This window comes from Motacilla alba, chromosome Z (genome assembly GCF_015832195.1).
Source record: "Motacilla alba alba isolate MOTALB_02 chromosome Z, Motacilla_alba_V1.0_pri, whole genome shotgun sequence".
Taxonomy (NCBI): domain Eukaryota; kingdom Metazoa; phylum Chordata; class Aves; order Passeriformes; family Motacillidae; genus Motacilla; species Motacilla alba.
In genome coordinates this window covers 14827432-14855419 of record NC_052046.1, presented here as the reverse complement: position 1 = coordinate 14855419, position 27988 = coordinate 14827432, and the positions used below count along the sequence as shown (strand labels likewise).

General features: G+C 36.2%; 1 protein-coding gene across 1 annotated transcript in view; it reads left to right on the top strand.

The window, feature by feature from the left end:
* The window catches only part of HCN1 (hyperpolarization activated cyclic nucleotide gated potassium channel 1), a 192607-nt gene that overhangs the window by 133546 nt on the left and 31073 nt on the right, over nt 1–27988 (top strand). Inside the window, exon 5 of the mRNA XM_038125209.1 lies at nt 16498–16644. Coding sequence (XP_037981137.1) covers nt 16498–16644 — 147 coding nt within the window. The remainder of the gene's footprint in view (nt 1–16497; nt 16645–27988) is intronic.

Sequence of the window (27988 nt, the reverse complement as noted above, 5' to 3'; positions counted from 1 at the left end):
GCTTTCTTTCCACAGTAATTACTATAGGTTCCCACATTAAATAGATTAAAAAAAAAAAACCAAACCAAAAAAGAAACAAAAAACAAGGAACTAAGTTTGGGCTTCAAACTTCCTGTTCAAACACAGCACAAGTTACAAATTTAACAAAACTGTGATCTGCACCAGCTACCTATAGCAGGTAGCAATTGCCCAAGTTGCACTAGAATTACTGTGCTTATGTCCTGTAGATAGATACAAGGAAATAGGAGTCAATGTTATCTAATATAATATTAGGAGTGAGAAAATAATCCTTTCTGTGAAAGATTATGGGTTTTTTCCTTTACCTTGTTAGAGAAGAAGGGAAGAAAGAAGCACTGATTTTTTTTATATTGACTTGTACATTCTAGTTCTTTCCCATCCTCACCCTGTTTCTCAATATTTAAGTAATCAACACATGTATACTTTGAGAACATAATAATTTGTATACATGGGACGTGCAATATTTATAAATGCTTTAGAGTGCAGAGGATAGCAGAATAACCAAAACATTTTCCCTTCAAATGAATATTTTAAAAACCCTTTTGTATTGTTTTGTGTGATAAATTAACAGTTTAATCCAAGTGGTTACTAACCTTGAAAAAATATTGTAAAACTAGTTCAAGAAAATGTATTAGAAAGGACAAGAAGTAATAAATATAGAAGTAGAATGCTTTTAACTCCATTTGTTTTCATAAAATACACTAGACCTACCTTTTACTTCTTCTACCAAAGGAAAAAAAAACTTTAAAAACCTTCAGAGTACATTTTTCTAAATGCTAGTTACTTAAGCATAATAAAAGGACTTTTAAAATAAAAATTCACACTGCTATGTTTTCACAGGTTGGGGTTAGGAACCTGTAATTTTCAGATAAGTATCTATACAATCTCCTTCTAGACAAAATATTTGTTGGTCAGATGCCATTTAATATGGGCAGCACTGGATGCCTGCTTCATGCAAAGCTTCAGTGAAAGTAATTTTATAGAGTTTTGAGGAAAACACTGAGAATTTTTTAAAATGAGAAGTGAAATCTTTGGGTGTTTCTTGTTATGCATATGAAGGAGCTGGTAACTAGAATTCATGGAGTTAATTCCCCTATATAGGATACCTCCCAATCCTTTTTAATTTTTCAACATTTTTAAAGGCATAGGCCTTTGTTTTCCCTGCTTTTGTAGGGAATGTAAGACAGCAGGGACTGCACCAGGGGGTAGAGGATGTTGACTTGTTTTAGGGAAGAACTGTGATCGACAGAGGAGCTTGTATGGAGCGATTTGTTGGTGGCTAAGCAAGAACCTCTCATTGGGCAGTACATGATGTCATCTGAAAGAATTTAGGAAGTCGTTTGACACACACTCTGAATTTTTGGCAAAGAGATAGATATGAGCCTTATATTTCTGCCTGCATATCCCCTCACTTTGAACAGCTGCTTCTGTGTGTGGACAGTGCAAATAAAAGAAGAGAACTGAAGTGAGGATGAGCAATGGAATGATTACCTGGATTACTATATCACATTACCCAGTTCAGCCAGGCGGGAAGTTTTGGGTTGCATGAGCAGAGACAAGATAGCATCTGATAATCCCTGCTCCATCAAGTGCAGCTGTAAGGCAGTGAACAGTATTTACTCCTCAAGCAGTGTGGCTAGAAAAAAAATCTGAAAACTGGTGTAAAAAGGGAAAAAAAGAGCTTTAAAACTCTGATGAACTATATTGGTCCATTGATTTCAAAACAGTCAGAAAGTAACTCTGCATGAAAAATGATAGCACAATAAAACCAATAGTATATCTAACTCAGTAAATGAAAAGACAGTTTTTTATTGCTGAAAGATTGTGGTTTAGATTTGTTTGCAAAATATGTAGAAAACAGGCTCTTGCTCTGCAAAAGTTTATGATTCAAGATAGTAGAGAACAGTATAACCTTGCCAAATAATACCCGAACCAGAAATTATTTGGAACAGATATAAGCCTTAGCTCTTCCTTGTTTTTACGTCAGCTTTATTTTCTTTCATAATTTCTCTGTGAAACTTTTTCCAGCACTGCCCCCAGTCCCCATGTCTCTTTCTAAGGCAATCTCTGCATCTGGCAGAGACCATTTGTCCTCTTCTTCCTCAAAACCCTCTACAAAAACAGTCTATTTGGACCACAGTCCAAACAGTGTGGTTTGGAGAGGACCGGACACTCATCTAACCTTGCACCATGCCTTCCATGTCAGGAAAAGAAAGCTTTCGTTTTCCAAACGATTCAGTATCACTTAATGTCAAGAAAGTTAGAGCTCCTTGGGGAGGGTCCTGTGATGTAACTACACAGAATAATGTGAAAAAAGAGAAGAAAGGCGGAAAAGTGAATAATGAAACACTGTGCTGTGGCATATCCATTAATATTGGGGGTTACCCCCATTGCATGTGGCTTTTAAATTTGCAGTACAGTTCTGAGCAGAGGAGGCAGGCTGAGAAAATGAGCCATCTCTGTCTGCAGCAGCTGAAGGCAACTCCTCAGAGTGTTAACCTGGATTTCTGCAACACACCAGGGCTAAAGGCAGAAAATTGCTCAAAACAAAGTTTTCCGTGATAACTTACATTACATGCTATTTCTAACATTCTCTTCCTGGGTGGCAGAGAGAGCTTCTGTTTTAGCCATCAATTTGTGCTGTGAAAAACAGGAGGAAGTTCCAGCTTATACTTGAAGTGGTGTCTGCCTTAAAATTGTTAGGTTACCACCTAATTGTTAGGTAGTTTTTATCTATAGTGATGTTCTTATGTAAAACTGAAGTTTTAGTGGAAGCAACATTCTGTCTCTGTAGTTCTCAGGAATCAGCATTGCAGACTCTTGTGCTGTATTTGATTATGATTACTCAAAATTTCATTGTCTGTATGATTTCAAAAGATATTGATTTATTGGGAGGACATTTTGAATTCTTCTGGGTCTTCTTCAGATTCAGTTTAAAAACAAAATACAAATGAACAGGTTTTTCTTGCCTCAGCACCTTGTTATCTGCAGTTTTCACATAGCCCAGGTGTAGCTTTCTCTGTTGGGGGTGCACTGCTCTTCTTTTTGCAAGGTTTCCCTTGTGGTCTAGATCAAATATCTCTGGAAGAATCAAAAGGTGATCTTTTATTTATCTCATGCTTTAAAAATTGGGAAAAAAAAACCAGCTTCTTCCAAAACCTTTTTTTCTTTTTTTTTTTTTTTTTTTTTTTTTTTTTTTAACAAAACCAAGCATTTTGCATTGCCTACCAGGAAGAGCCCTCCTTGCCAGGGCTATGCAGGTGCCTCCTCAGCTTCAGCAGGGGACCTGCACTGCAGCCTTTCCATGAGACACCATTGTCAGTGCTGGTAATGGTGTATGGGGGAACTAGCTCAGAATAAAAGTGAATTATCTATTGGGCCTGAAAAACAGTACACATGGCAGACTATCACGCTCACAGCCAGTGATACTAGAGTGCAAATTGCTTCTCTTGCTCTGGAATAAAAGGATCTTTTATTCAACTCTAAGGTAATTTTTCCTAAAATTTTAGGTGCTGAGTGGAGTAGTTCTAAAATACTTTAGAGGGGATGAAATTAATCTGCACATCATAAACCACATTTCTTTAAGTGGAAAAAACTATGAGGAATCCTTAGGTCTTTAGAATCGTTTGTAGAATTGTTTAAGAACCCTTTGTTAGCCTTTTACTCCTTTCATGGTTTTTCCATAGCATCTTAGAGGTGTTTTGCCCATTTCTTCAAAGCACTTTCTATTTCTCCTCCTTGTTCTGAAAAAAGGTGGAAAATAAAATAAAGGTATTATTTCACAGAAGCTCTGTTCTTTTTCTTTAACAGTTACAGCTCTGTGACTTCGCTTTTGAATGGACCCAGCTATACTGAATAAAAGACTTTCCCTAATGTTTCTAGAAGCAGAAATGATCAGCACAGAAGTACAGTATCAACAGTAATTTGAGAGTTAAATCTCCATAGAGATGTGGGAAGCAATCCACTGTTAATAAGAAGTTTCTGCATTGTTTTGGAGAATAAAAGACCTTTATGGTCTTTATGTAAGATTTGATGCATTTGGATGATCAAATGGTCAAAATTTGTTCTTAGCAGAATGTTTCATTGGCTTTTCCATTCCTGATAGAGCCTGCAGTTCTCATATATACCTCATTTTTATTCTAATTAAAAAATTACCTTTAATTCATTAAAAATTGAAGCTTTTTTTTCCTGTACCTAGTGAATAAGTTCCATAATTCTGGAATGTAAGAGAATACATCCTGTTGCTCAGTCATTCCTCTGGAACCGTCAGGTCTATAATGATGCTCTTCAGGAGAGTACAAAAGGTTGCTTGGAATATTACTTTTCTGCCATGGTTGTCATTTATCAGAGGAGCCTTCAGATGCCATGAATTTATTTCTCTAAGGATGTCTCTGAAGTGTGTATACTTCAAGACTATAAAAGAGTAAGGTAAGAAAAAGAAGATTATGGGTAGTTTAGAAGAAGAAATGAAACAAAACAGCTGTGAACATGAAGAACAGTTTGTCAGGACTGCTGCAATTATTGGTGAAGAATACATGAATATTGTGTGATACTGTGTTTTAAATTCAGTCTTTTAGGTGATGGTGGAGACCTGAACAGTTTGAAAGAATCTTAGATTATCTAAAAAATAAGTTCTAGTGTTCAAGTCTCATTTGTAAGTGGTAGGGCTCTTTGTGTCATGCTAGAGGATCTGGCTGTATGCTCAAATAAAATATGCAAGGTTTCACACTGCAGATATTAAACAATAGTTTGTAGAGTAATAGTATTAATGAGGTTACCTGTTCAGAGCAGAGGTTGTCTGCTCCTGTAGGTCTTAAAAAATCTTAGTACTGCTTTTGTCTGACATTGACTCAGGTGTTTACATGTGAAATGCCTGCAGGGAGGTGGATGAATTGCAGCCAGTGGCCCTGTGTAGGCTTTTCTTCCCCATGAGTGACATCTACATGGGATGACTCTTTGTGCTTCCCACCATCTTAATTCTATGTAAGTGATTATGCGTTCTTGGAAAAGCAAGGTAAAATGTGATCATCTACATCAGTATTTTTATCCCAATGAGGGACAAGAGAAATTTCAGTCTTTATCTTGATACACATGTAATAGACAAGTAGAAAAGACTGGGAGATGCCCTGCCCAGCCTAGAAGAACCATTTCCCCATCATTAAGACATTGCTGTGAAATGAGGGAAGGCCAGTTTTGGGTCTCTGATCAGAGTTCAAGAAAAGCAATACATCCTTTAACAGAGCAATGTTACTTACTGAAGAATCTCTTTGTTTATCTCTTTAGTTTTGAACAGACCTTCCCAAGATAAATTTACTGGCCTGCAAGTATCTTGACATGGAATAGAAAATTGTGAAAATGGGTGAATTAAAAAAGAAAGTTCTTTTTGATGAATTGGCATTTTTCACTAATTAATACAAAATTAACTGGGAAGCCATAATTAGGTTTTATCAGTGATAAAATTACCAGGATCAGCAGCTGTATTGTGCCAGTGTTCCTGTCTTGTGTGTGCTGCTGCTGCTAGCAGCATAGCTGTTGGCACAACACCAAGCAGATGTAACAATTACACTGTTAATAAAACTTACTTTCTTCTTATTTTCATTGCAACTATTAAACAATAGATACAAAGTTACATAATTTCAACCTAATTATACATTTTTCTATATTTCTTTTCTAAATTGCTACTTCAATTTGCTTCTTGAAATAACTGGATTTCCTGTGGGTGAGATGCTCACAACTAAGATGCCAATTTAGCTAAAGGCATTGTGGGGCGCACAGAATTTAGCATTATGCAATGTTTCTGTGTGGCAGGATCAGTGGCTTGAGGTGAAGCCCATGCCAGATGAAACCAAGGCTTCTGATAAGCTGAATTACACATTACACACATCTTCAAAAAACTTATATCAAAAAGGAAATAGGTGACTGACAAGTGTGCATTCAGTGTCCAGGTCCAGATGTCCCCACCCTGGATCCTGGAGCTCCACAAAATGCTGCTCGTGCCCAGAACTGAACTGGAGAAGTGACCCAGCAGAGATGAGCTGATCCCTTTTGCTTCCCTCGACTTCTTGTCTGGGGAATAACTCCTTTTGTCTCCTGTTCCTCCCCTCTAGGCACTAATTTTAATGTGTATTCTTTCTTAGTGGCCAAGTAAATTCAAAAAAGGAAAAAAAAAAAAAGGAAAAAGAAACTCAAGTTGTTTAAAAGATAAGGGAAATTATTGTACAAGATGACAGGGTAGGTATTAAATTTCACTTCAAAACTGGCAACTCTAAGGAGGCCATTACAGCATATCTGATATTTTTAAGTAAGTTGTCATCTTTACAGTATCTTTCTCATTAAGAAAGAAAATCATCTTGCCTTAGACTTGATACCATTTCACCCAGAGTTGCACAGAGGAGAGATGTTTTTCTTCTCATGCCTTGGGGCTCTGATTGTTGTTTTATTAAATCAGAGTCCTGTCATTGCCTCTGTGAAGAGAGGAACTGATCCTGGTTTTTATGCTGCTTCACTCCCCTTTTTAAAGCAGTAAAAAGCAAATTTGTGAAAGATAAAGAAAGGTCTAAGTAAACAAATCCTATTCAGAAATCTCCCTATAACTTAATTAATTTCTCAATTACACTAATTGAAAGGAACAATAATAAGAGATTGTGTATTTTGTGGCAATTGAAAGGAAATGTTTAATTACTGCTTGTAAGTAAAATGACAGTTTGAAGCATTCTTGTAAGCAACAGTACTCTTTGGGGGGTAATTAGTGAAAAATAGATGGTAAACAGATGATAGCTTTTAGGCTAAACAAATCACTTTGGTTCCATCTCATGATAAAGAATTATAAAAATGAACTTACCATTAACATGCCATTCAGGAGGAATACTTAAATTTTATTTTGATCTGTGTTTGATTATAAACTGTTTTTTCTTTATGTGCAAATATCTGTATGTTAAGTAAAGTAGCAGTGAAGAAAGCAGATTGTAGAAATATCTCTTGAGCCCTAATAAATTCAGCTTTCAGTGACTGTGGGATGGACAGGTGAGCTTATTACTTTGCCACTGCCAAAATATGATAACCAAATCTTTGACTGCCATGTGCACTGCTTGGTTCTTCTCTGAACACAGACAGATCTCTGGACATTTAAAAGTCATCTGGGCTTACTTATTTTTGATTTATCATCACAGGTAATCATCCTGTGAATTAAAGTTAGTGCTAACTTCAGATCTGGCCAAGGATTTGGTTAGAGAGTGTCCTTTGGTGCCTTGGTGGTCAGGTAAAAAGTTCAGCTGGCTCATGAATAGCCATTGTATGCCAGAGGACCACACACAAACAAGAGGTGTTTCTGAAATGGAAATAGGTGTTTCTTCCAGAGTGGCTGGGGAAACATGCAAGAGAGGGACAGATATTGGAGTCTTGTCCCCATTTGAAGCATGGAGATATTTCAACATGCATTCCTAATAGTACCAGTCAAAGAAAGGTCAAAAAGGAGTATAAAAGGAACACCAGACTTAGAGTAACCCTTGCAAGGGGCACAGCCATGTTTCCTGGTTCCTGGTTGAATTTCCATTGGACAGCAAGAGCCCCTTTGGCCAAGTGCTGGAAAACTGGGGCTGAAGCCCTCTAGCACATATGAAGCAGTAGCCTAAAGAGATTATTTTTAATATTAGGACAGAAGGAAGAAGTGCACTCCTGTACAGGTGAAAAAGCTGTTCTATAGAAAAGAATGAGCACTCCAAATAGGAAATGCACATTAGCAGCTTCTGAAGATCATGCTTTTAAATGGCAGGTGAAATTGAACAGACTGAGTTGAGCTTAAACACTTTCAGAATTGCGAAGGTGTTTGCCATTCTCTCCTTTCTGTCCCCCACTAATCTAAAAATTATTCAGATTCTAACCTAAGGGCAGTAGGTCCTTGTGTTTACATAAAGTGAGGTCCTTGCAGTAATAAGGAATCCTCGTTAGTGAGGCAGGATTCCCTTACGATAGAGGAGAGATGATCAGTGATTATGCTCTCTACTTTATTCTGGCTGCTGGTGGCTGAGTACCAGGGCTGGAGTCATCAGCACAGCTAATAGAGAGCAGCAGACCCAGTCTTTTACTGTGTGGGTCTTCAGCTGCGAGTCGAGGCACACAGACTGGTTTGGGCTATGAGGCTGACAATGACTGGAGTCAGATGACAGATGACAGGCTTATTAAATAGCATGGTGTGGTATCAGACAGAGACGAAGCATGTAACCATCATGCAGTGGCTACATGCCCTGCCCAGATTCCCACAGTCGGACACTGGCAGGGCTGGAAATAGGGGTGGCCCATCTTTTTTGAGCAGGAATACCAGTTTTACCTCATTTACACCACTATGTGTCAGGAGTAATGCTTGTAGCTGATGGCATGTTAAGGAGTTAAAGAAGAGAAAATACCAGGTTCTCACAATAAATGTGACAAGAAAAATTGAAAATTTGTTAAGTAGCCATTACTAAATATTAGCTATACAATTCTCATTCCTTTCCCATTAATCTACAGCTTAATGTCTTTTTAAAATTATTTTAACATAGAACCCACTTATGATGTTAGATTGGAAGTTCCTGCAAATGGAGAAGATGATAGCCTGGTGTTTATGATTGTCTAATACTATTCAAATTCTTCCTGGGAGAAACCTCAGGGGTTGTTTTTTCTAGACATTATTTTTACTTATACAGATGAGATTACTCGTTTAGCAATCAGAAGCAATATTGTGGGATAATCAGACATCCAACTGCGCACTCAGCTAGGGAGTCAGCACTATTGAATACTGGGTTGATACAATTTTAAAAGATTATAAAAAATCTAGTATCTAACTTTCAAATGATTGAGTGAAAAAGCAAATTAATTCACTATTTTATATGAGAGACAAAGATGCCATAAAAAGGGGGATATGTACCGTATGAAATGACACATTATTTTTTGGGGGTAATAGGGTAATTTTTATGTACCATTTAATAGCATTGCATAATAGAATAGAATTTAATTGAAGTCGTTTATAAAGTGTTTTAGCAAACTATCTGCTCTTAAAGTGCACATTTTATTTCAAAATAGTATCTTTAAATGGAAATTATTTCATTCTGGGATCTTTGTACAGTGTTTTGCAAATCTTATTCCTGTATTCTTAAAAAATATATTTTGCTGACTGTTTTTAAAAAGTGATATTACTTCTTTTTTCATATGAAAAAACTGTTCTCCTTTATAATTTTTCAGTAATCACTCATTGCACTTGCAGTTATCCTTCTGTGCAGAAAAAAATTTCAACAAATGAAATCTAGATAAAATGCTTAAAAGTTAATTGTCTGTGAATTTTTGATCAGATGAAACTTGTTTGTTTATTTTCAAAATTTCTTCCTCAATATAATTTGAGTGAAAAGTCAACATTCAGCTGAATGCCAAATGTAAGTGTAGTAGACATTACTGTTAATTGTAAACCAGTATATTATTTTTATATGCTTAATGTTTAACTAGAAATTGAAGTTTCATGAATATTTATTAGTTTGTATAATTTCCTGATTGTTCGCTTTCCAAGTCCACCATGCATTTAAAAATTTTTGAGAGAGAGGAAGAAAACCTCTCATGCCTTTAATATGACAAAGCTTCTCCCCTTCTGCAATTTATAAATGTGTGGTCATCATTCAGTTCTGTCCCTGTCCATACAGCTCGCGCTATCTCCAGGGCTGAGCATTAGTGCTGCTTGAGAGGGAGGCAGATATTTTTAATAACAAGTACACTTTCCACAAAGCAGAATTTTCCATGAAAATCATTAGCTTTTATACACTCCAAGAAAGTTATTTTTCCATTAAAACAAACAAACAAACAAACAAACAAAAAAGCCTGCAACAGAGCCCCAACATAATGTTGTTTTACCTTATAACATTTTGCAATTTTTTTTGGGTAGCTTCAGTATTACACTGTGTTTGGCTATACATTTGTTTCAAATGCCATCCCTCCTGTTCTGTATCACGGGATCCCTGTTTTCCTCAAAAATTCCCTCTTTTCCTCAAAATTTGTCTGTTTGGTACCTCCTGCAGAGAAATGAGGTGCCTAAAACTCCCTGAATATGCAAATTGTTAAACTGAGTGTTTATATGCTTTGAAACAATTTCCTGGGCCTCTTCTCCCATCTTCCCCCCAGTTCTTCTGAAAATCAGAAAGATTTTCTCTCTTTTCTTCACTGGACTCTAAATAAAAATCTGTAATCAGAGAATAAAACCTTGAGCTCCACAAAGTGAAGGGCAAGAGGTGAGCCAAAGCTCCTCAGTTCCTTCAGTTTGTTTCAAGGCTTTACAGCACAATAGCAGAGAGAAAAAGGACCTTGATACCAATAATTTCTGAGGTGTAAATCCAGTGAGCTGTTATAGGGATTAAAAATACTGGAAAATAGTTTTTTAAAGTTTAAACTGTGTTTATAGAAACAAGCTACCACTAAAAAGCTATTTGAATGCTATAAAAGTTGTCCATTTTATTCCATGCTTGCTTGAAAACTTACTAAACTCAGCTGGTTTTTGAAATGCTTGGTAACTGTTAATCACCTGAATCCTGGGTTTAATCAGAATAAAAACTTTTTATGTACATTTATGTATTAAGATGTAGAGGATTTTTCTGGCATGTCTTCTGTGTAGATATTTGACGTGTCGATCATAACATGTCACTTACACAAAACTGATTTGCATTAGGTTACACAGACCTCATTCTTCTCTCACAAGTCAATCTGGTGAAGGACAACAATTTTCTTTGCTATCACATGTGCTACTGCCAGTCTACACCCCAATTTGGTTATTTTTGGCCCAACTGCAAGTTTTTGAGATACCAAGCTGGAGTGAGAGGACATTGTCTCAACCTTTCCTAAAGGAGTTTCAGGTTGGACTTTAGGGAGAAATTTCTTCATAGAAGAGATGATTAAACATTGGAATGAGCTGGTGCCCAAGGAGGTGGTGGAGTCGCTGTCCCTGGAGGTGTTTCAGGATATGGCAATCAGTGCCATGGTGTGGTTGACATTGTGGTGTTCAGTCACAGTTTGGACTTGATGATCCCAGAGGTCTTTTCAAACCTAATTGGTTTGTGATTGTGTGGTAGAAAAATACCGAAATGATATTGCCATGAGGCTTGTGCTAAACAATGGTATGGTAAGTAAAAAGCTTGGTTAGGGTGGTATAAAGCTTCAGATGCTAATATTACAGAAAGATCAAAATAGAATGAACTGAGGTTTAAGAAATGAAGTAATAATAATAATATGAAATTGAGAAACTCAAAATTTAAGGACTCGGGTACTGGTACAAGCTGCTGTTACAAACTGGGAGATGAAAAGCCCAGCAACTGTTTGTGGCAAGGAGAAAATGAGAAATTTGAGTGCTGAAGCTGCTCATGAAATGGCTGCAAACAACATTTTCAATGTGTCTTGGTTTTCCAATAGATGGGAAAGAAATCAGTCTGAACTACAAATTGGTGATACTTCCTCTAAAATATTATGTACTATTCTAGTAATTGCAGTTGGATAAAAAGGAACTCAGATTAGAACAGATGAAAGAGAAGAGGGCCAGTGCTGAACAAAAATGCTGTGATCAAAAATGCTGTGATCAGCTACCTGCATGAGGCTGGTAAGAGATACAATTCACTATAAACACTCCAGAGAGATATACCAAGAGACAGAATCTTTTGAAGCTTCTAGATAATTTTGTACTAACATTAGTTGATTTAAACTGCATCCGAATATATTTAGACTAAAGTTTAAAAAAAGGTTCACAACTATATATAAGACCACTGAGTTCCTTGAAACAGTATGTTTGTTACTTAGAAAGGCTTCATCTTGATCAAATTCCCCCTCTTATCTTTCTACTCCTTCTCAGTGAGTTAAATCTTCTGCTTATTTTAATGCTGTGTAGATTCTCCTTTCATACATGATATGCAAGTATTTTCAAACCATTTTAAGAGTACTGATGGATTTGTTGCATCTAAATTGTGGGACAGAACTTCCTTGATTCTGTAGAAGGATTTCACTAATTAATTATCTTTGCTTTCTTTTACATTTGCAATCAGTATATAGGATTTTTTTTTTCCACATTTCATTGAACTTTGTATTGGTAAAGATATAGCTCACTATAAAAATATATGACAGGTTAAAAATCTCAGTAAAATGATATTTATAGTTGCTTAGTTTTTTGGGAGAAACTTTCTTAGAAGTGAGGCTCTATTGCCAAGGACAAAATTATTGTGTGAAGTGCAAAAGGCCTTTTGTTCAAGCTGGACTTTCAAGTGATGGTACAGGGACCTAGGTTCTTTGAAAAACTAGCCAGTTATGGAAGTTGTTGAGTGTTGATATTTTGAAAAAATCTGACTTTGGCACTTGCTCTTGAAAAGTATTCAGGTATTTTACTGGTGGGACCAGTTCCAGGCACATGAAGGTAATTAGTTTCATGTTTTGTATCTGATAGTATTTAGGTCTTTCAAATAGTTATGTAATTTATTGTATCAGGGATAGAATGCTGAGCTGTAAAGATTATTAGGACTTCAAGAATTTCTTCAGCTAAAAAGGTCAACTAGTTAGTTACGAAACTTTATGAAGAAAGGATCTGGTAGGGTCAACATATATGCTAAAATATCTTCTGAAAGATCAACATTCAGGTTTCTCTTCTACTGGTTTCAGTGGGATTTGTTTCTGTATTGTGATTTAACATTATATTAATGTTAAAATATTTTCCCTGCCTCAGTTGCAAATTGTTATGCACAGTACATCCTTCCTCTCCTTTGCCTTTTTCCATACCAATTTTTTTAAGGATAAGTATACTTTCTTAACCCATTCTATTATGGACCCCATATAACTGATGTAATAATCTTCACTTTTTTGCTGGAGGATCCCAGTAGCAGAATTTTGCTACATACAGAGAGCCCATGGATAAAATTGTATCTGAAATAGCAAGATTCAACTATTACTGGGTAGTGTTTTGCATTCAAATATGTGGAATGTTACTTTGAAACTTGGAAATCCACTTAGCTGTTACCTATTTCAGCAATTTTGTAGCATGTATGGGCATTTTCATTTCAGTGATGACTATAAAACATATATAAATTATTAAAATTACGGCAGGGCAATATATAAATCTCATTAATATACATATTAATTTTAGGACAATTCAATATTCATTAAAAAAAGATATAGTTGTTGAGTGGTCAGCAACACAGTACTTACTCCATTCAATAGCATTGAAAAGACCAGGAATACATATTTGTAAGAGTTATGGCACAACCCCTTAGATATGCGCACGTGGAATCCCTTACTAAATAGTCCTTCCTGGAAAATCAAGTGCTACCTGCAGGAGCAAGGATGGAAAGGTAATTAGAAATCAAAAAGCAGGAGGTCAGCTGAGTCTTTTGTGTTTGATTGTAGTCTGGTGCTTCTCATATGACATACAAAAAGCCAGAAATAGAAGGAAAAAAAAAAAAGGAAGTCAGTCTTGAGGGGGCTTACTGTGTCTCTGAAAGTTTTGTTACACAAATGTAATAAATACCAGAAGTGTTCTTATGAATGTGAGATTAAGACATATATTTTCTGAATAAACCAAAGCACACAAGGAAAAAAAACCCAAAAAAGTATCCCATCCCAAAACAAAAGAGCAAGCAGAATAAAATTTTAAGTCTAGGGGGGAAAAGATAGAGGACGCCGTGTAATAAGAAGAGTTATTAGAAAGAAATTGTTTTTCTCACATATAGAAATGAAGTTTCAAATGTGGATAGCTCAGGATTGGTTACAGCCATTTAAAATATGATTAAAAGATCTTTATGGACAGTTTTGTCCACTTCAGATCCAAAATTATACTTAGAAAAATCAAAAAGCTACTGAATTATCATATTTTTAAGGGATTCAAAACACTAATGAAAATTTTAAAAATATGCATTTTTGCATCTTTTATCTTTTCCAGAAAATATTTCAGTTCTCTTAAAGCTATTTGCATTTTTGTAATGCATAAAGACAGTCACAGGAATAAAACCCAGTATAATTACATTAAGGTGAAAAATATCTTTATTTCTAACCACTATTGATGTCTGTGGTCTGATATTGATATCTGATATCTATATCCACAAAGAAAATACTCTTCAGTAATAATTTAGACAAATTCCTGGTTTACTACATAAACTTAAGAAGACCATATTAATCTTGCTGTCTTTGTCTCTTCATTTCAGCAATTGTTTTTTTTTGCAATTGGCATGTGACACACCACAGTGGCATCTAATCTGGAATACCCTCAGTATTGCCAGTAACATCTAGCAGACTGACAATATGAACTGCTTTTCTGAGGAATTGAAAAAGTAATTATTTCTTGTGCTGAGTTAATGAAAGATATCAGTTCCTGAACAGGAGGGCAAGTTAAAAGTTTTGAGGTAACGCTATGTGTGAATAGAACGTTAAGAAGGGAGTAATAGAACAGTGAATGATATAGAAAATGATCCAAAATCACACACTGAGAAATATTAGGAAAATATTGATTAAAGAGCTAGTGATAGTATACTACCCACTCACAGGCTCAGATATTTAGATATGGAAAATGACCTTGTTACTATATTAGATGGTTAAAAACTTCTGGGAATTGGAGAAGGCTGCTCACTTCTTCATAGATTTTTAAAGAAAAGGATGGTAATATTCTTCTGTGCCTATTATTCTATATAGTACTAATTTGAAACCAATTTGAGACATGCCAGTGTTAAGCAGTACTTTCCTACTAGTTTTCTTTTTTCCTAAAAGTCTCATGTGAAAGCATAAATCTTGTTAAAGAAAATAGCTTGCTAGTTCAGGAGAAAGCCCCCATTCAAATAACAGCACTAAGGAAAGGCAGAAGTGGAAATTGCTGCCCAAGCAATTCCCTTGTAGCTTGGATTTTCTCTATTTCAAGGTCATTCTGGTGTAAAAATCTTCTGCAGCTTGCTTGCAGTATACATCAGAATTAATGTATTTCTTTTATTAGCAAGGATTATTCATTATTAGTGTTACTTAAGCACATTTGTGTGTGAATAAGATTGTGTAGAGGGAGCAGCCTCTGTCCTAGGGGCCATAGTGATGATGTCTGATTCTAACCCATGATGTATGGATAAATTTCTTCATATCAGATCAGAAACCAATATCAAGCATGCAAATTTAAATCACACTTCTAAAGGATGTGGGTGAAGTACTGTTACTGCAGAGGGGCAAAATGGCTGTGCAGGGGTTAAATCACTCTAACATATTCATTGGTAAATAGTCCTATGGAAAATTACTTTCCTTGTATTTTTGGAATGTATGTTGTACACATGGCCTCATCTAATCTTTTGCCACTTCACAAAGCAAAAGCTAATTTCAGTTCCAGAAGATAGAACAGTCTTCAATTATATAAGTTAAAGGATAGGTGCTGCAGTTCACAAAGAGGGCATGTACATTATACATTTGCTTAATTGTTCTGCAGAGGTGCCAATCCTAATTAGGACTTTATTGGCTTTTTCATTGGAAACAGTTTAGATTCCCTAATTAAGCATGAAATAACTAATAAAAAACAAATTAAGACTGTTTACATCTGTGAATCAAGTTTCTGCCAAGTTTTAACTCACCTTTCAGCCTGAAAAGGGATTTATCGTTCTCTGCCTCAGTGCCTTATCCTTTTCAGCTGAGACGAGGACGGGGGCTCTGAGGGGCAAAAATCTTATTCTGGTGGATTTGTCCTTTTGCACTTTAGACAACTTGCCCATTTTATGGGTCTTAGATTATTATGTAACTTAGTCCGCTACAACTATGAGTATGTTGATTTAAAAAAAAAAAAAAAAGTAAATCCCCAGCATATAGGACAGACGACTAGTAAAAACAAAGAAACCAAATGTGGAGGGTAAATGAAGTGAGCTCTTCTTGGTCTCCTGGATCCTGGAATCTTTTTCTTCCCTCATTTTTTTCTGTTTTCTGAGCCCACACCTATTTTTCTAGTTTACCTTTCTCTTTTCTTCATTCTGCCTGAGGAATGTTTTCTGTTTCATTATCTCCACTGGTTTTAACTTCATAAGCATATACAAAATTAATATGTTGCTTAGCAATACAGCATAGCCAGTTTCTAAAATTTCACAACTTCAGCTCTCCCCAAATGCACTGCTACAGACTAAACACTGTGTACAGCTTTCCTGTCTACTGCATCAGCTAAAAATTGTGTTGGTGTATTTTTGCAGCTCCTGTACAGCTGGGAATTTAGAAAACATATGAGAAGTATGAGGGTTTGGCTTCTAAAATCTATATATTCATGTGGATATTAGCATTGCTGCTAAACGTAGTCTGTAACTTACAAGTAGGCTGTCATGTGAGTAATATTATATTAATTAATATTGGTGTGAGAGTTTTCTGATATGTGCCTATAGAATATGTAGAGCTTAAGTGGACACATGAATGAATTTGTAATTTGTAGGTACTTTTAGATAGCAAAAATGTGAGGCTTTTTTCTAATTCTCCCTTCTTTTTTTATCCTGACAGTACAAACAAGTGGAACAGTACATGTCATTCCACAAGTTACCTGCTGAAATGCGCCAGAAGATCCATGATTACTATGAGCATCGCTACCAAGGCAAGATCTTTGATGAAGAAAATATTTTGAATGAGCTCAATGATCCTCTCAGGGAGGTAAGATTTAAGGATTTGAATAGTTCTTCATGCTAGGAAAAAAATTTCTTGTCTTTGCTGTTTCTGTGTTGAAATCCTCTTTACCTTCTATAACATTTCATATTTTTTGTCATGGTCAATGGATGACCAGGATAATTAAGTTTATACTGGGTTGACACAAAGAAATAAGAAGATCTACACTCTATTCTGGACCAGTCTGTCAATCACTTTCACACAAGGATGTCAAAAGATAAAATCCTGCCAAAGAGTAAAACCACACCCTTATTGTTGACTGAAATTCTCGTTTTTCTGTGACTTTCAAAAACAGAGATCAGCTGGACTAAAATCCTGGGTGAAATTCTTTTTCTACTCTCCCTACTTGTTAGCCATACATCTGTACAGTTAAAACCACTGAAAGTCACCACAAAGGGAGGGTTGCTTTATTTCATTTTCTAAAGTAGCATCGTTGGTAAAGGTGGTCTTTACTTGAGATGAGGAAGCTGGAATATTATATATAAAAGCCATTAAAAAATCTTTTTTGTTGAAACTGTAGTCTGTATTCCAGTTTTAGGGGTTATGCTTTGCTATTTTATGTGATGAGGTGTGTGGAAGCAGTTGGAATTTTCTTTGCTGGTGTGGAACAAGGTAGCATCTTGTGGTAGCAGAAGTAGCTGCTTAATGGAATAGAAATCAGATGGTCATCTGTTGGGTTGTGCTCATGTCTGACCTGCTCAAGGATGTTGGCTGATATCCTCTACTGAAGAGGAAAAAACCCAGAGAAGAAGAAAGTTGAAAAACTCAGAGGGAAGAGAGCATAAACAGGGAAAAGAGAAAAGAGAGAAGAAAATTAAGGGTGGAACAGTCTAGTATGGGATGAAACCTGTGTAATTTTCAGTGCTACCAAGTAATGCATTCTAATATCCTCTGCTTTTGGAGGAGTGGTGCTGATTATGTGTCCATATGTGTGTATATATATGGCTGTGTATAATGTATATATAACATCCAACAGAGCACAGCATGATGTCTGTACTTTTGGAAAGATAGATAGATGAAGGTTGGTCAGGGTTGTTTTCAATTCTTGAAGGATAGAGAGAGAATATAGGTCTGTGGTAGATTTTCCGTACTACTGAATCCTGCACTTTGCTGGGAGGGGAAAACATGTCATACAATCCATTGCCAAAATCAATCAAGTACCATATTTAAAATAGTCATAAAGAAACAAAGCCTTGCCAAGTCACAATTTATCCACATCTCTGTTGTGGAAGTCTCATAGTAGCGTCCCTCCTACAAACTACCAAATGGTAATGGTGAGTGCTGCCCAAAATTGTTAGTCTTTGCTAGATGCTTAAGTCAAAATCAGGCCAAACCATGATTGTTCTAAAAATTTGTAACCCATGACTAAGTTCCAGATCCTTGACCTACTTAATTCCCTCACATAGGTGTAGTCTGAGGCCTTCCTTTATATTTTTAATTTTTGGTTTGGAATGCAGTTAGAGGGCCCTGGCTTCTGCATTGCCGCTGCCTGTTTACACTGTGGCTCCCCTCAGTAGCTTTGGAAATGCCAAGAGGAGAATGTGCTGCAAGAATCTGCCTTGTGGGACAGGAAAAGTGTGGGAACTATCCCTAGACTAGAGTGAGAGTAAAAACATGAATCTTGGCCAGCATGGAGCTTGTGTTTTGTTAAAAGAACTGAAGCATGTGCAGACACTGACAGCAGAAACAGTTTCATCTGTTTCCTCTTCTAAGGAAAGCATTTCTCCAAAAGTAAAGCCTGATACCCTTCCATTGCAAAATACTATTTTACTATCAGCAGTTTGCAATTGTGGCACTCTAATTACTCATGTTTTCAGCTTTTCCTGCCTCCCTTTTTGTTTCCTCCTTCCACCCTCCCTCCCCTAGCCCTGTCCCCTTCCCCTCCTTTTTTTCTAAAAGCTTAGAAGCAGAAAGGCAGATTTGGTCAACCATAAAAAAGAAAAAGCACCTATGGTAAGAGATCAAGCATGTAACATTTCAAAAATTAATGAGCCCCTTAAAACATGAAAGAATAATAGAATTTCATGGAAGGAGTGGCTTCTGATTTTACTATGGTTATGCTGTACTTAGCAGGTCTTCTTTGTTCTATTGTATAACAAAAAGTTAGCTACAATCATGTTGCACATTGCCCTGCTGAGAACACAGTAGAGTTCCAGGGAAGGGTCAAAAAAAGAAAGAGAAAAAATAATAACTGGCCACTGGCAGTGCCAGAACAGGTTTCTCAACGAATCTGTCCAAATTTTCATGGCAGCTTATCAACGGTGGCCTGAAAACATCACTTAGGTATTTTGCTTAGTTAATAGTTTCAAATTCTGTTTTAGCTACCATTTCAAAATGTGCAGCTTAGTAGTGCAGGTGGTGTCTTTTTGATGCAAATAATGGATAATAAATTGGAGGCTTTTAAAGGTGGAACACAGTTGTTCATGTATTGGATGGGCTTTACCGGGTTACATGCCATTAACTGCACAAGGCTATAATTGGTAATAGCACAAATACCCTGGCTGCATCACTGAAAACTAAATATTTAGTGCATTTCTTAAGTTTTTAATTAATCTTACATTTGATAATACTTGGAATTTAGAGTAAACATTCAGAGTCTCCATAGGACATATCTTGATGAATGTAGCTTCTAATGAAGATATTAATCTGAAACCATTATTTCCTCACTTGGAGTAAGCAGAACAAAAGAAACTATACTAACTGCTGAGTAATTACAGCATCGTGAAATGTTATGAAAAAATTGTAGAGGTTTCACTACTTCTTGTTCTCAGCCATTCAACTTGACTGTATGGGCTGAAATTTTCCACAGCTATGCTTTCTTTAAAAGTGATGACCTTCTTTTTTGGTCTATGTTTTAAAATTTTTGAGGTTTTTTTTTTAGCAAGAAAGTAATTATGCATGATATAAATATGATCATTCAACCATTAAAAATAGCTAAAGTACATAGAATGAGCAGCAAAAATCTGGTGTAAAAATAATTGTTACATGATAAATGCTAGTAATAAAGCTGTATATGCTTATAGAATCACAGAATATGCTGAGTTGGAAAGCACCTATCAGGGTCATTGAGTCCAACCCCTGGCCCTGCACAGTACCATCCCCAGGAGTCACACCATGTGCCTGAGAGCGTTGTCCGAACACTTCTTGAGCTCTGTCAGGGTGGTGCTGTGACCACTGCCCTGGGGAGCCTGTTCCAGTGCTCAAACACCCTCTGGGTGAAAAACCTTTTTAATAGTCAACCTTTTTCTAACCCTCCCGTGGCACAACTTCAGGCCATTCCCTTGGATGCTGTCACTGGGCACTCAGAGCAGAGATCAGTGCCTGCCCCTTCTCTTCCCCCCACAAGGAAGTTGTAACTGCAATGGGGTCTCCCCCAGGCTGAACTGACCAGGTGACCTCAGCCACTCCTATTCAGCTTCCCCTCAAGGCCTTTCACCATCCTTGTTACCCTCCTCTAATAGTTCAATGTCTTCTTTATACCCAAAAGGGCACACAGGACTCAAGGTGAGGTCACACCAGTGCAAAGCAGGACAATCATCTGCCTTGATAGCAGAGGTTAAGGCTTTCTTTGTAAAAGAGGATGGATGTTCATTTTAATGAGCTTCTGAACATTATGTATGCAACATTCATAGTAGATTGGATGATTAAAATAATGAAAATCTGAGAAAAGATTTGATGCATGTGTGTGAGTGCCTGGCTTGGTTGGATAATAAAAATAGAGTCATGCTTATTGTGGGGAACTAAGGCTTCATGGAGGAAAAAAAAAAAAAAAAGAAAAAGGAATCTTGAACCTTTTTAAACTGTACAAAGCTCTGTCTAAGTGCTTCAAAGCTGAGTAAAGCAACTGGTGGCTGACCTGTATCCTTCAATGATAATCTAGTATTAACAAAGAGATTGCATTTGATGACTGGGAACTAAATCTACATTTATGAGACTGAAAAGCTTTATATTGTCCCGTTTAGTTAATTGCACAATTTGGGTGTATTAATCCACTAGTAATGCGATTAATTGGATACTCTTGGCTCTACGCACTCAAACTGAATTAACCGTAAATTGCAGCATGTTATGTGCATACCTGCTTGTAAGGATACATGCTCTCTGACAAAAGTAAAGGATAAGGGTTTCTTTTCGTTGAATTCAGAAATTTCCTTTGAAATGAAAGCATATCCCCTTTTCCACAGATAGACTTATCTGATAATAAGTGTCCAGTCTTATCAAGAGCAGGATAATCAAGATAAATCAAAATCACAATTTTGCTAGAGATGAAAGATTTCAAATTACTTCTTAGATGCCATGCTGTGTTGGATTCATCCAACCTATCTGTCGCTCCACACAAGTTCTGCAACAAGTCTAAGATAATAATCAGGCTCTCTCTGCACACACCACCCACACACACATGCTCTCACAGTAAAGAAAACATAACTGACTAGCTTAGAAAAAAGACTGCATTTTCTAATAGCAGTTGACATATGAAATAAATTCTGTCTTTAATAGCATTTGCAGTTAACTGTCTCTCTCCCTCATTTCTTGAGGTAGTGATTAGAAACAATTAGCGTGTTGATGTTATATAAATATCATGTCTAGCTCTTCAGCCAGCAGAGCTATTAAACTTCACATTTTTAAACTTGTAATTCTTACCAGGGAATTACAAGGTTTGAATATCCTTTGGCCTCAGGAGGTCTTAATCCCAAAAGTGGTCTTTGTAACTGTCATGACATGAAATGGAGACTCTACAGACAAGAAGCTAAAAAACCCAAATGCTCCTAAGAGAAATATATTCTAAAAGAACACCTGAATTATAAAAGTTGAAATACATGTACATGAATACTCTAAATGGTAACGAATACGTTATTTCTTGCATTTATTTACGTGTATCACTTAATATTGCTCCCCACCAGTGACTTCCAACCAGACCATAAGAAACTTTGCATAGTTTCTTTTTAACAAGCTTCTCCACCTTCACATGGTGCTGTTTCTGGAACTGAGCAGAAGTGAAGTCCTTGACCTTTGTTGTTCCCATAGGGATAGTGAATGTAGGTACATTGTGGTACCTATGACAGACTAATGAGTCAGGTGTAAGGTTCTGAGAAGCCTCTTAGTGCTGCATTAGGAGTGGCACTTTGTGACAGTTCTTGTAAGAAAAGTACTCTCACAATAAAGTGAAGGAAAGCTTCCATTACTGGATTTATAATTTATATTGTATCTGAGTGAAAATTGGACCCAAACCAGATGGTTTTGTACTGGTAGACAAATTAGGTATTTTTGTAGAGAAATATTTTGTGTGTTTAAAGTCAGTTTTAAAATTAGCAATTTAGTAACCTTGGTGTTCTTTCTTAGTTGCTGACCTTCTCCTTTTCCCTATTAAAATTTATCTTTTTTTAATATCTTTCTTTTTTTATAGTAATTATCTTTAGAAATCACAAGGCAAAGTATTCTTATTTAGACTATACTATATCCTGTGCACAAAAGATGAAGCATCTCCAGAGTAATAATATAAGGCCAAAATGGGGTGTGATCACATTACACCCAAAGATTTGATCCTTTTTAATAGTGTAGTCATTATGATTATGGGCTATGGACTTTCAAATAATAAAATAATGGTAGAATTTTTTAATTAAAATATGATACAATGTGATACAATATTTCTATGATACAATAAAGTATCATAGAAATGTTTGAACTTGGAGATTTTGATTCCATTACAACTTATCCTTATAAATGTATCTCATAAAAGATGGGTAACTAGTTCACTGCAATCCATTGTATTTTTCTGCATTTTAGTATGCAGTGATCCTTAGTATGAAGCTTAAAGAGAGGAACTAAGAAAACTTATCCTTATAATGGAGGCATTCACATTGGAAGACACTTAAATATCTCCTTATCTTTAACTGAATTAAAGGGGTTTGTTTGTTTGTTTGTTTTTCTCAGAGGCACAGATAAAGTATAACTGTAGTTCATATTCTGGAATACTGAATCATGAGTGAATTATGCAGCATGTCAATCTTGCAGAATAAATGCTGATATACCACAGCATGATTTATTTGGCTAATGCTGAAAAAGAAAATTGGTGGTTTTCAAATATATGTGTAAATTCTGTCTAAATTGCAGTCCAAGTATACAAGGCTGAAAGACAAGTTCTTAGATGGAAGTATAAGGAAGTTTTTAAAATTGGAAATAGTAGCAAATGGCCATTTTAATGTGGAAATGAGCAGAAAATCACCAGGTGATTGGATTATTGTGTTTTAAGATTATTTTCCTCTGCAGGTGTGACACGGTAACAAATGGTGTGCACACTCCAGGCTGTTTCCCAGGGACCTAAGACAATGTGGTTTGATTTGCTAAGCTCTGGGGAGGGTTTGCCCTTTGATGTATGCACATTCACAGTGTACGTGCTGTGGCAAAATTGTCAAACACTTCCACTGCTGTTCCCTTGTTCAGGAAACTTTGATCACAGTCCCATCTGTGTTTGACATGCTTTATTAGCAAATCCATCCTGAGCTGAGACATGCTTTGACAGGTTCCAGATCTAACGGCTTCTGATAGTACAGATAATAATACACCAGTACTTCTCAGTAGTTGTGGTTTTGAATAGTCATGTTACTGCACCTACAAGACTCCTTTGTTGTAATTGTTTAATAAATATTTCAGACATGACAGTTCTTTCATGAGCTCTGCAAGTATACTAATCCAAATAAATGCCCAATTCTTACTGCAGCAGTTGTCTTTCATATAAAGCAAGGCAAGTTGTTTGATAAAAGTTCCAAATTATTTAGATGCAAACTGAATGCTGTGAGGGAGGTAAAATCCTGTTACAGAAAAGTAAATCCAGTCTGTGCGTGCTCCTCTTGGAAGTGCTGTTCAGGCATCCGAAAAGCAGAATCAGAAAGGTTTTTGTGGGCACCAGGTTCAGTGCAAATGAGAGAATAGCAGCTGTCCTGCAGAAACTAAATTCACCCACTGCCTTTTTCTGCCCAAGATCATGCTTCCAAGTGTCTGTCATGTCTCAGTTTTTAACAGACCAAAGAATTGCTCAGCTGCTTGATACCAAGGTGGTGCTTGGGGCAGTGGATGGAAAGAATCAAGCATTTTTTCTTAATCTCCTTGTGGTTTCTGGTGAAAGCCAAGAGAGCTTGCTATAAATTGGTGCCTACCACAACATGTTCATTTCTATGAGATCTGAATATGCTACTGCAATTAGAGATAGCATTGCTGATTTTAGAAGGTTCAAAATAGTAATAGTAACATACTTCAGATAACTCCTGAGTTAGGTCTTCTTATGTAAACACATTCTTTTAATACCAAGCTTGCTTTGGCTTGACAGGTGTCCTTTTTGCTATGATGTGGAAAATTTTGGTTTATTTAGCTAAAACTGAATGATCTTTGTCCTTAATCCCTGAATTGTGACTACAAATTCATTACAGTAAAACAGCAGAATTTAAAATATGTTCCTCTGAACTCTTTAGAGAATAACTGAAGGTAAATGAAAAATAAGTAAATTAGAATTCTTGATGCAGAGCTGGAAATTACATTGTTTCTCTTAAGTCAATATTAGGATCTGGCACCCTGGTACTCCAGGGTTCTCCATTTCTTCTTCATTGACTTCTGCAATAAAAAGTCATGGCATTCCATAATGAAAGCATGGGAAGGGGAAGTGGGAAAGCAGAGGGCAGGGAGTCCGGTAGAAAACATATTTCAAACAAGACAGACATGCACAGTACAGACGTGCCCACATCCATCCCTTTCCTGTAAATCTCATTAATGGAGGTGGGTAAAAGTGAACATATTTTCATTGAGTTTTCATTGTGAAATTTAAATTCAGAAAGCAGGCTAAAGACTTTTGAAGCACATTTGTTTGGAACAGCAAAAATCCTGTGAGGGGCATTAACTACAAAAGGTTTTGTGTTGAGGGGGCACCCTTTCAATGTGCCTCTGTCCATGAAAGTCACCACAAAGATTGGAGTTGTGACTCACCTCCAGCAACAGGAAATAAATATGCCATGAACTGTTCGATGCAGAAGCATGTGCCTATTTTTATGCACTCAGTTGCACATTATGGTAGTAACAGCATACAGAAGGGTACACAGCACTTCCCATGCATAAATCTGTAGTTGCCTTTTAAAAGCATGTGATCTCAAAGGCAAAGACAAGGAGAGCAAAGAACAACAGAGCACCAGATCTGTTCTAAAGGTAAATTTATGAATTTAATTTCCTGTTGATGCACCAATGATTTAGGAAGGTTAACCTAGTTAAAGCTGTGGGAGATAATCCAAGTTAAATTTTGCACCTCAAGGTGCAATCATTTTTGTTTTACTTCTGTCCTAGTGCTACTTGAGCAAAAGAAGTTCTACATTACTTTGAAACCTGCACAAAACTCTGCCTAATCTATACTTATAACTGTTATCTAGAAGATGCAATAAGCAAATGCTTAAAATCTTTTCTCCAGAAATTTTACTGCAGATAAGTCAAATTTGAAATACTGAATTGTTTTTGGTACTTGATGAAAATCTGGAGTCTCCTTTACAGCTCCAAAATAATATTTTGAAAATCTAATCTCTTTAGATGAATAATTTTTATGTAAGGGATTAAATGGAAATGGAAATTGAATTAAAAATTTTGAAATTATATAAATAGACAGATAATGAAATATAGCATAGATATGGATACACAAGGTGTTGAATTACTCTTGTATCATTTAAAGATAAGTGTCTAACATTGAAAGAACTTAATATGTGATACTTCTAGTGATTAATGAGAGTCTCAGAGATGAGTGAAATTAAAAGCTGGAGCAAAATGTGGTGTCTGACACCGTGAGTACAGGTATAGACTTCCTGGTAGCTCCTGGACTGAGTTCAAGGCAATATTTTTATCTGTCCCCACTGCCTCTTTCTCAATACCTCTTCACAGTGCTGGCTCAGTAGTAGCACTGGATCCTAAGCCAGCCTTGATAGTAGTAAAGCACTGAGAGGCAAAGAATTCCCTGAAAAGGATTTTCATCTCCTAGCTTGTTCTGTGAAGTCTATGCTAATTTTCTTCTCAATAAATCAATTTTTCTTTTCCCTCACTTGTGAAAAGCAAAAAGATTCCATGCTTGGTTGAAAGGATACAAATGAGGTACCCTAAAACAGGAAGAGTTCCAGGTTTATGAACTGATCATTGCATGTTTGTGCACTCACTGAAGCAATGGGATGATTGCTACATGACAAAAATATTCTGCAGATAAAATAAACACCTGTGTGGTAAACATATCAATTTAAAGAAAAGCCAGATTCTTTGTAATTGGCAGTTTTCACTTTAACCTGAATGGCCATCATTAGATCACTGTGCAACTGAAAACTGTTATTTCTGTGATCTTATTAATATCCCTTACATGTATTAAAAAATTGAGTTTACTTCATAGTGAGAATTTTTTCTTTTATGAAGTTGAAAATTGGGAAGCAACAATGTATCTGTGTCTATTAAGAAAGTAAGAAAAGAGCAGAATTATTGAGAAACAAATGAAAAATTTGCATTATGCTACTGGAGTTGTAAGAGATTATTTGGGAAATGCAGGTAATACAGATATCCACAGTCCCCAAAACAAAAATCCAGAAACTCAATGTACTAATCATTGCCACACACTGAATAAACACCTGTGTATTTATGAAAATACAAGTTTTCACCAAGAGTAGAAAGTCTCCCACCCTGCAGGGTTGGAAATTAAATAGTTCATGCTTTTTAACACTTGGCAGAAAAGAGATTTACTACTTAAAGGAAATGTCAGTATTGTGTGTGGACAGCTTAATTTATATAACAGACCTTGAAGGGTATGAAGAGGCAAAGACATCTGTAGAGAAGCAGGAATGGAGTGTATGTAGCTTGCTTTGTCATTCTCTAACACCAGATACGTTCTTCATAATATTGATACTTGGAGCAATGGGACAAACTTAGAATGTGAGAAAGAGGTTAATACCCTTCCTGAGCCATTATTTAAAGTTCATGGCTGGCCTATTTTTAGGCCACCATGTGAGAAGATGTTCGCTGAAAATAGATACAGATCATGTGTCCTTGCAGAATATAGAACATCAGGACATTTCATTTCCAAAGAACATAATTGGGACTTGGAGCTGAATCTTCTTTCCTCTCACCTCTTTGCTTGGAGATTATAACTGGCGTTACACAAGCACACACTCTTACATGAGTTGTATCGACCTCTAAATAAGAAAAATAAATCTAATTTGAAATATAGTTCTAATGGGACACATTAATTAGTTACACTTTGATTTTTTTTTCACTTAATGTACAAGATATAGAAGTATGTCCAGTACACATATAAATGCATGTGAGGGAGAGCATATATATGCATATGTATTTATATACATGTCTATGTATATGTACATATATACATACATACATACATATACATACCTACCTATATACATATATCCTGACAAATACATGCAAACACATGTCTGGGATGTCTGTCTGAGAAGAACGCTGTGTAAAACTCTGTTGATATCTTTGCAAAGTACTAAGTGCATATATTGCATTAGGTACTCTGATATGGTCTTCTGCTGTTGCCATATATCTCAGCACTTATTTCCTATGCCACCAGATTATATTGATAATATATTACCTTAAAATGAATTGTAGTTGCAATGGGTTTAGCGGTCCTCCTATGATATAAAATCAATACAGATAAATTTATTCATAAAAGTAGAGATTAAGATATAGTCTAAAGATAATTTGAAGAACTTTCTGAGTAAATTATAGGAATATATTTCTTATATTTCTTATTATTATATAGGAATATATTTCTTATGGAAATAAACCTCAGCCTATGTTTAATTCATTAAGTGAGCAATTAAATTATACATATCATTTAATTAAATGCGACTAATAATTAAATAAATTTTAAACTTTGAGCAAGCAGATGAACTGAAATTGTTTTGAAAAAGAACAGTAAAATTATGTAAAGATCTGCATCCCGTGGCTGCCTGGGCTCATGCACAGATGCTAATGGCAGATCCTGAGTGCCCTGCTGTTATGCGACCCCTTTGCTTTTAGTGCATGTCCAATGCCGGAGTGGAAGCAAAAGCACAAGTATTTAAGGCCTCAGTGACAGCATTCAGAGAGCAAAACAGAGTAACAGCAGTAAATGTAGACAGCAGAAGGCTGTAGGTATCTCCCCTGATTTTGTTTTATTATTTACACAGCTGCTTCTTCTCCATGTTCTATAGAATAAGAGTTTTCAGAATGTAAAAATGCTGGGGATGTCCTGGTGCATCCTTGATATGTCAAGTCTTGACTGTGATTTGGCTCCTAGTTGTAAAGTGACTCTGTTACTCTGATGTCG